The following is a 10293-nucleotide window of genomic DNA, read 5'->3' as shown; positions in this document are numbered from 1 at the left end:
TTACCATGAACGAGATCCGTTTTCTGTGTTGTGTGTACTTAACCACACTGATGATAACTGATGTAACTGATGATATTTATGAAAATTAAATGATATCAAGTTATAAGTAAAGAATCATTTCAGATGGCGATTTAACACCATTCTGGTGAAAGCTAATTGCTTGTTTTCTTTAATAAGTTCCTCATTGAAGCATTATAGAAGTTTAGAAATATCCAGAGACATTTCAAGTCCTAATGGAAACAGATTTCCCAAGAGGAGTGCTAGAAAACGCTACAATTAAAACACCTGGGAAACCACCCCTCATAGTAATACAGTTTGGATTACGCCTCATTGTGCAGCATAGTATGGTCGAAATTGGTTCTGATGTTCTTTCCTGAATGCAAAGTTTAGCATTAGACTAATCCAAAACCCGATTTCATTCTCAATTTTTTTCATAGGAATCTCATTTATCTTCAGTATGAGCTCCAAAAGAATCCAAATGGCTTGAGTTGTTGGGAGTCAGTCAGCTGCAGAGCTAAAAACAGCTTTATTTGACTTAGTGCTTAAAAGAATATTGGAGGGTAAGTGATAAATTAATGATTGAGTAAAGTATTAAATATTTAGTAATAGTAGCCTTTCTGTCTTGTTGAGGCTAGTAGTCTTTACCAGTGAAGTTTTGACTACTGCCATTTTTATTTGCTTGGACAAGACCCAGGTCTCATTTCTATAATTGTGTTATCGGCAAGAACCATAGAGTCCAGCATTTTCCTGACTTAGCCCTTGGAAAAAAATATCTATATATAAAAGAGGGTTTCCAAAGAATAAAATATCCACCCCCCCCCAAAAAAAAGCGCTATTTTTTTTTTTATTACTGGATTCACAGAGGAAGAGAAAAGAGATTTGCCATTTCAAAGTATTTACTTCCTCTTCTTTTTCTCCTAGGAAAACACAAAATGGCCAAATATATATAAGGGACAGGGGCGAATAGAACACCTGATGCTGGCTGTGAGCTATTGGGACCAGACACTTAGTATTGTATAGTTAAGCATCAGTGATTTTCTGTTCTTCCAGAGGAATCCTAACAAGCAGCTTGTTTCATGGGTCTCAAGGGAACAACAATTAAATAACCCTCACAACTATCAACTGCCATTTCCCAAACTGCCACAGAATCTTCTAGATCCAACATTATGTCATTTCTGAGAGGGATCATCTTCTAAAACATTCTACTTGCTGTTTGAATAGTGGCAGCAAGGCTACCATTCCTCAGGAAACACTCTATTTCCACTGCTTTGATTTTATCAGTGCTTGGAGCAAAGCCTTTGGCTGAGACAGAGGAGCCCAGGTTAGGGGGGAGACACAGTTCCAATTCACAGTTACAAATGGGGCTTCTATTCTAATGGGTAGCAGCCAACAGCTTTGCCTGATTCTCATAAACCTGAAGAGCCAGCAAGGAGTTACTACCAGCCCCTGTACTTAGAGTGCTATTATTGGATCACAAACTGAAAGATAGACTTTCTTCTCTGACTGATGTGTTAGTGTTCTAGCAAGCACCAAAGATGAAAGACACTCAATGTGAGTCTACCTTGACCAACACAAAATACTTACAGAATTTTCAGGCCTACTCCCAGTGGTGGAGACAAATTTCCCATCACTCTTCATTACAGGGAGTAAAAATCCTCTTGAGTATGGTCACAGCTTTTCCTGAAAGACTAGAGTGAATTTCACATCAGGAAAGAAGTGAATAAGGGGGAAAAAAAAAAAAAAAAGAGAGAGAGTTTTGTTTAAAAAAAAAAAAAAGAAGAAATTAAAGCTCCATGCTAAAGACTACCAAAATGTACAGATCTATTTACTGCTCTTTGCAATAACAAAACAAAAATTCCTATCATGGTTTGACCTGTTTTTGCTGTGTCTAATGGAAATGTAATTGTCCCCAACAAAATCTAAAAGGTAAAAACCTTTTTTTTTATCCTTTCCCCTATGTTAACCATGATGTTGCATGTAATCATGCAATAATGGTGTTTGGTAACAGTATTTGGAAATAATCCATGCAGCTAAAAGCCCATAGGCAGAGAGAGAATTTATCTGGAGGAAAAGACCACTGAAAGATATTTCTTAGAGATGCTGCTCTCAGTAATTTAGGTGCTTAAAATGAATACTTTGTTGTTCTAGAGTTAGAAAATAGAGCAAAACAGAAAGCAAGATATTAAGGTTTTTTTTTTAAATATATATCTTTGCTAATATTTTCAAGGGTTTAGCCAAGTCTTTATTCTCTACCTCTTCACTTAAATACTATCCATTTATTTTTACTTTTTCTCTTATTTACAGTTACAGGCACACAACTCTTTTCTAAATTTTAGTTTATTTTATTTCTTAGATTTTACCTTAAAGTATTAGATTCAGAGAGTTCATACCAATTAGTCTGTTTTACTTAACGAAAATGGGAATCCATATATCTTTATCTTATTAATTTCCAATTCAAAGTACCTTACATTTTAAAAATACATTTTGATCTACTAAACTGTCATCTCTATGGCATCTTCTACATCACCTACTATGAATAATTTTATTAAATTTTGCTACGTTTTAGTTCTTTAGGTAAAAAAACTAAGATGAAGAAAGACCTCTAACTGCTGATTGAAATGTCTCATTCTGGGAATCAGAGTACTTCACCTTGTCTTCAACAAATTCTCAAAATTTACAGACACTCTGGAACCTTTCTGCTATAGGAAGAAGTTATTCCTCCTTTTATGATGGATGAAAAATGAATGAATATAGCTACAAGATGAATAAATAGTCCAGCTTATTTCCAGGTACCTATTAAAATAACACAATCTGAATGATTTTTTCCCAATTCATTGGATAGCAGTAAGTATATATTTAAATAATTTTATTTATTATCTTGGAGTATAGATAGTATATTTACATATTTTAAAAATGTGTTTTTTTTCTAAACCATATATAGAAATGAGAATTTAGAAAACAGCTATTTACTTGTGAAATACTTAATATTTTTGACTATGAAATGAGGAACTAGTTTAAGTCCCATATTCAATCAGAACATTAAAAGATAAAATATTTTATTTTTACTAGCCTATTTGGTTAATATACTAAAATTGAGAAAGAAAGACCATACAGAATTCACTAAGATAGGCTGGCCTGCAGTTACGCGTGAGGTCAGTTATGATGAGCAAACAATGGATTAGGTAACAATGAGGAAAATTCTGGAAGTTTGAGTTTGTGTGCTTACTAGCAACCACATTCAACATTTCTGCAAAGCTAGAGAAGGTATCTTCTAATTTAAATTTCTTTAAGAATTATCTATTATGTAATATACTGTCAACAGGAGGTCAGTTTTAAAGGAATACTACTGATAGCCTGAAAGACTGTGGAAAAGAAATTTTCCCCCCTTACACACTGATAGTTCTCATATTTGCATTCCTGCAATTCTTATATTAAAAAACATTGGATTAGCAGCAAGAGAGTTGAAAATGGCAGAAGTTGGGAATGACTGCTATTTCTTTTTTAATTCAACATGCATAAAGGTAAATATTGTACAATTTATGGTACTTCACATGCTTAAGCTCTTTAGTAGAATGAAGGAAGATAAGGCAATAATTTGTATTGCTGAGTCAAAATTTATTATTTTCCTGCAAAATATTATACATATTTTCAATCTGAAGTAAAAGCTTATCATGTATTTTTGACATATTGAATTTCTCTAAGGAAATTAAAATTATTATTTGTTTACAATTGTTAAATGCCTATGGATTTTTTGTCTTCATGTCTCACTTTTGCCTATATAATGGCTCATAGAGACATCAGATTTTTAATACTGAAACATATTGAAACATTGTATGATACATCATATTGTTATGGTTAGTGTGATTCCAATCATATAAATTCAAAAAGTTAAATTCACCTTACTATCAAACTTAGTTTAATAAATCTAATTGATTTCCTATTTGAAATTTATTAACCCAATTACTGAATTTTTCCCTGTTGACATTTAACAGCAAATATATGATAATGTGGAAAAAGGAAAAGAAGCAATATAAACAAATTAGCTAAATATGAATTCAAGTTTTTAAGGCTAAAGGGGAAAAATATTCAAGAGATTAGAATTAATGGATCTCACTGAAACCAAATAAATGTAGAAACTTGGAGCTTCATGTTCATGCCAAAATGAAAGACACAATGAATGTGATTTAAAGTGTTTCGTCTCTACTAGGAAAACTGAATGGGTTCAACCTCTTTGACCATAAGAATTAAATCCACTTCAATTGCCTGTCCCCTTATAATTAAACATAGAGATGATAAATAATAATAGAATTTCTATTCCATATGTGCAGAGTTTTGTCTGTTTTACTGCTGTATCCTCAAGTACTTAGCACAGTAATTTATGGGTGGTAAATTCTTACTAAATAATTAAATTATTAAATAACAATAATGATAGCAACCACAATACCTTCCTCACATAATTTTTACAATCTGTGAAGAGGGCATTTTATTCCTTTCATACAGATAAGGAAACTGAGGCACAGAAAGGATGAGTAATGTATTAACTTTGTAACTATGGACAAGTAATGGAACCAAGAGTTCAAATACTGGTTTATCTAGCCCCTGTCCACTATCCTATACTACGAGATCCACAAATCCACTTTTAAAAAGGGGAAATAGTGAAGACAGGAGTAAGAGGGTAATAAAAGATAAGAAAAAAAAACATGGAACATGTGCTAAAAGAGAATTCAATGGAATATTTTTGTTGTATGTGACATACCTCTCTGTCAAGAAGATAATGGCCTGCAGTTTTTCCAACCGTGGACCTATGTGTAAAAGATGCAGACTAAAAAAAAAAAAAAAAAAAAAAAAGCAATAGCATCCCATTAAAATGATCCACATTTGCTTTTGTTGGTATATAAAGATGTTTATATATGTATTGGCACAATTGTTTATCTCTGTAGACCAAGGGCATAAAGCACAGAGATTTGTAGCATAATGTGGTAATTCCCTAAAATTCCACAATAATATAAAGTTTAAGCTCCATTCACTTCCCCTGTAGAAACACACTTAACAGTATCTCCATAGACTAAGAAAACATTATCTAATAAAGGGATTGATTAATGGAGATCATCTTCACAATTAGAATATGACTAGCGTTTCTTAAAAACAAGACAAACAAAGAACTGGCTTTTTCCAGAAAGAGAAATTAAATTGTTCTGTCATTGGATTGTGATTAAAACTATCACTGCTCTCATATATCTATTCTTAGTGAATCATATGGACTAACAGATAACAAAAAGTAGCAATTTATCAGTGACTTGTGGCATGTTGTACTATTTAATCGTTATATTATCAGTCTCTCACTAAAATTAAACACATGTGCTAAAATTTAGACCTATGACTTTGTTTTGTAGTATTTTTTGTGATTCTAATTTGATCTAGTCATATCTCCTTTAATTAATTAGCAACCTACTGTTGTTGAACACTAACGCCAGTATGTTGAGTTTGCTATACTGTTTACTTGTTTCTTTTAGGGTTCCCAGTGCCGATTCCGACACTGTGAAGAGGCCCTTGGCAGTGACACTGTGTGCTCATTATGGAGAGAGGGAAAATGTTTAGATCCACTTTGCAGATTTAGACACATGGAAATGCAGGTAGAATTACGCACCATCATCATATTTATTAAAAGGATCTCCCTTCAATAATATTGAAATGTACACTCTTACAACACAATAGAGAAAAAATGATTCTTTCTTCCACTACTTAATTTTAGGCACTTTGCATGTTGCTCAATTTAAATTCTTATAAAAATGGAGGGCTATATTTTAGAAATATCCATTGCATTTTTCTAATAGCAGAGTTTAGAAACACTGAAAGCCAGAAAACATACATGATCCTAAATCAGTAATCGTGATAGTTTTGTCACATGTAGCACGTTGTATTTATTTTGAGTATGGCACCTGATCATTACATTTCCCCCACCTCCTTTGTCTAGCAAAACTGCAGCATTTCATGCTTCTGGGAAACTCAACCTCTTGGTTGTGTGAAGATCAGTTGTATCTTTTATCACAGCAAACCTCGAAATATCAATGGATTATTTTTGCCACCAAGTAGCAGTGAGTATATTTTTTTAATAACATGGACATATACCATATTATAATCTGGTTTTGGAGTAGCAGTGTAGAATGACAGATTAAATGAATTATGGCAAAATGAATGTGATTTGATAGCCAATGGATAATTTGGGATGACTCTAGAATCGTGAGATAAGGCTTAGAATGAGCCATCAAGTAACTGCCAAGATGAAGTGAACAAAGAGCAAGTTAAACTTTCTCGGTACATGGCTAAAGTGGAGTGGATTCACCTGAAAGTGAAATGACTACTGACCTCGCTAGGCAGAAGGAAATTGTGTCTCAGCAAAGCATCTTTCAACTGGAGCCAAGCTTGGCTATCATGCCTCACTGTTGCTCCCTGTGAATGTGCAGAAATCTATCTTATAAGGGGGCATGCTCTGGGCTGCACACTTCAGCTTCTAAAAGAACAGCTGTACATGTGGTTCTTCTTAAGCTTCAGTTGTGGAGAAAATGCAATCCCATTGCTGCAAAAGCTGTGGCACAATTCAATCTACATAGATGATACTGAGACTGCTTTGTGGTGAATGTCAACATAAGTTCTGGGAAGGGGATACAGAGGACATGATACCCCAAAACAGTTAGTGGCAAGAAGCTTGCTTAAGGAGTTGGGATAGTCAGGTTTCCCTAGTGCTATAGCTCTACACAAGTCTCCTGCTATGGCCAATCGAATCATTTTAGAAATGAGCTTATAGGTTATCAGTCCTTTAGGATTTGAAAAATTGGCTTCAGATAATCCTTGGCAAATGGTAAAAATTAGGTCCTCTACCTTCTTTTGGAAAACTCTTGACCTCATGGCATTCATCATATATACAATGCCTTGATCAACAATTCTCTTCCTCACTAGACTGCAAACATCATAAGGATGGAGATCATAACTAGTTTCCTCACCAGTGCTCTCTGCAGTGTCTGGAGCACAGATATTCAGTAAAATTGGATGTATAGATAGATGGATGGGGGGTGGACAAATGACTGGAAACTACTGGGTACCTACTGTAGTGAAAGTTATTGTACCTACTAAGTGATCAACTTCGCTTCATTGGTTTACATAGAGTATGATTTTATTTCACCAGGAATGTTGTACTAAATTCCTTCTACATAGTTAATACTCTGCTTCTTAGTGGTCTATGATAAAATTACTATTTTTCAAACCAGTTCTTTCAGGACTAGAGGAAAACAGACTGTGTCTCTGTACAAAAGAAGGGTACAACTGACAATTATTGGGCTCCTCATTGTTAGAAATGCCCTGAGCTAAATTCTGTAGGGATTACGTGTTTTTTACTCTAATTTTTAGACATAGAATCTGGTGGCTAAAGGTAACTTCTGGCTTTTCTGGAAGTCTTAATTTCTTCAACAGGTATCAAGACTGATTCTGACTCTTAGAGTAAGCTTTCCTCTCTCTCAATAGAATCAAGACCAGATCCATGCACTGGGACCAAAGCCTAGGCATTATACCTTCATTGTAAGAGGGATAAATGAGTTTCATAGGCTGCTAATACCCTGCTTTCTCATACCTCCTTCCTCTACAGGCACAAGAGGGAGCCCCATACACCCATAACACCCTCCCACACACCCTCAACACACAACCCTTATCTGTTTTGAATTCACCAGGACCAATTTCATTCTGCCCTTTATTTCCATTTATCTGAGTTTATTTTTGAACAATAAAAACACTCCTGTGTGTTTATTATTTGCTCTCATACCACTACCATACAACACTTTAGATGTTGTGGATTTTTCCCACATCAATGATTTTTTTCCCAGCAACACTCTACACCACCATCTGGTGTCCTACAATTCAGTTCTAACACTACTAGGAGTTAACACAGAGCCCATGGGTTGAGAGCTCCCAAAAGACTCCCCCACCCAAAAAACTACTTCAGATATCAATCAAAAGTAGTAGATCCCCAGGCTACTCAAACTCCTAACTGGGCTACATGATCTCCCTCCTCAGCTTCCATCATCTGATAGAATAGTTCACAGAACTCAGGGAGCTAATTACTTGTGTTGACCAGTTTATTTTATACTATAGCAAATCATAAAGGATACAGATGCACATTCAGATGAAGAAGTACATAGAGTGAGGTCTGGAAGGATCCAGAGCACAGGAACTTCTATTGTGGAATTGGGGTGTGCTGTCCATATGCAGATGTGTTCACCAATTTGGAAGCTCTTCTAATCCCATATTTTTGGAATTTTTGTGGAGGCTTTTATTGTGCAGACATGATTATTAACTCAATATCCAGCCCCTCTCCCCTTCCTAGAGGATGGGGAGGAGAGGGCTGAAAGTTCTAAGCCTCTAATTATGGCTTGATCTTTCTGGTGACAACTCCCCTTCCTGAAGGTATTAGGAGCCCACCCAGAGTCATCTCTTTAGAGCAAAGGACTCTCCTATCACCCAGGAAATTTCTGAAATTTGAGTTCTATGTCAGGAAGCAGGGTCAAAAGCCAAACATTAGAACAAAAGATGCTCCCCCATACTGTTGTTATTTATGAAATTACAAGGATTTAGGAGATCTGTTCCAGGAACTGGGGATAGAGACCAATATATATGTTTTCTATTATTTAATATCAGTGAATACCAGAAAGCCCATCTCTCAATTGACTCATGTCTATCCTTATTTGGTCCCTTGCATCCATGCCTCCCCAACTTTCCATTATCAGCAGGATTCTTCCTCAACTTCCTCTCTGAACTTTCCCTTCATCTTCATGTCTAAAGTAAGCATAATTTTCTTCTCCAGACCCTACTTCTCCTGCAGCACTTTGCCAAATGGTGGCTGTTTTTTTTCTCCCAGCTCTCAAGTAGCATTTGACCTGGAGGTGAGGTAGAAGGTTTCCTTGGTCCTTACTGCCAACTTCAAACTGCTCTCTGTCCCTTCTCCCTAAAGCCATCCAGCTTGTATTTCATGCCAACAGATTATTAACAGCCAACAGTGTTCCTGGTTTTTTTTTTTTGTTTTTGTTTTTTTGTTTTGTTTTGTTTTGTTTTTGTTTTTTTTGCCTCTGTTTACATCCATCCAGGTCTCTCCTTGTTTTTCAGAAGTCTGAACTCCTGGCTCATTGTCCTCACATTGTACTCCTGTGTCAATTCTTGGTGATTTCAATATATAAAAATATGATATGCACATCACCCTAGCCTCTCAGTTCCTTGAACTCAATTCCTCCATTGATCTTTTCTTCCCCATCTCAGTCACTCTCTCTTAGTCATAACCAAATGCTAATTACCACCACGTACCCCATGATCTCGATTACATGCATTTCACCCTATGACTTATTTTCTATTTCAGTCCTTCCGGATTCTTGAGGTAAACAATGCTTCAAGTCCACTGGGACCTTCAATTCATTGTTTGTACCATCTTTTCACAATCCCTTACTCCCCGGATATCTTCTCGAACCTCAATCTAGTAATCTGTCCCTTGCATACAACTTCTACTCTCTTGCTACTTTCTGCCTTCACTGTACTTGCTTAGCAACCATAAACACAACTTGCCACCTACTCAGTTCCTGAATCTATCACAGCTGAACATAGCTTTGGTAAAATATGTAGGTGTGCTTATTGAATTAAATTCATGACCAAAGACCTCAAATGAGACCTTAATGCTGACTGCCAATCATACTACACAATACTTCCCCAGTTCTTCTATATTCTCCTAGACCTTCGTTTCATACCTTTCTCCTTCCTTAAACCTCCTATCCCCTCACCCACCTTAGGTGATGACCTTACATCTGACTGAACTGAGAAACTTTAAGTAATGAGGATAGCCTCCACAGATTTCCATCACTATACTCATCTATTAGAATGTGTACTTGCCTTTTCCCTACTCTTACCAAAGATGAGCTCCTAGCCAAAGACTATCTTTCCATTTATTAACTACATCTTATCCACTCTGGTCTACTCAAGAACACTGATGCAACAACTCTTTCCTCTGTCTTCTATATCATTTTTTTTTCATTTTTATTGGATCATTCCTATCAGCATACAAGTATATATTTATTTCTCTAATTATTAGAAAAAATACTCCATTCTCTTGATTCATTCTCTCACAAGCTACAACCCCATATTTTTCTTTCCCTTTGTAGCAGTTCTCCTCAAAACGGTTATCCCTGCTGTTATCAGATCCTCCTCTCCCATTGTCTCTTAATCCTGTGTAAAAAAAGGCTTTTCAGCCCCTTTCACCAGTGT

The 10293-nt window shown here is 35.7% G+C and overlaps 1 protein-coding gene across 6 annotated transcripts in view; it reads left to right on the top strand.

The window, feature by feature from the left end:
* Window positions 1-9: 9 nt before the first annotated feature.
* Window positions 10-10293, top strand: part of CB4H12orf50 (chromosome B4 C12orf50 homolog) — a 42107-nt gene continuing 31823 nt past the window's right edge. For 2 of the 6 annotated variants that reach the window (XM_045465239.1, XM_045465238.1), the window contains exons 1-3: window positions 3325-3521; window positions 5514-5633; window positions 5975-6095. In XM_045465239.1, the coding sequence (XP_045321195.1) occupies window positions 3468-3521; window positions 5514-5633; window positions 5975-6095 (295 nt within the window). In that variant the 5' untranslated portion in view covers window positions 3325-3467. Of the gene's footprint in view, window positions 343-437; window positions 561-2680; window positions 2790-3164; window positions 3265-3324; window positions 3522-5513; window positions 5634-5974; window positions 6096-10293 lie in introns of those variants that run through there. The other 4 variants (XM_045465242.1, XM_045465240.1, XM_045465243.1 and 1 more) reach the window with 4 other exon arrangements.

The sequence above is a fragment of the Leopardus geoffroyi genome, chromosome B4 (genome assembly GCF_018350155.1).
Source record: "Leopardus geoffroyi isolate Oge1 chromosome B4, O.geoffroyi_Oge1_pat1.0, whole genome shotgun sequence".
Classification (NCBI taxonomy): Eukaryota; Metazoa; Chordata; class Mammalia; order Carnivora; family Felidae; genus Leopardus; species Leopardus geoffroyi.
Note: the sequence above shows the minus strand (reverse complement) of the source record. Positions and strands in the feature narration are given on the sequence as shown.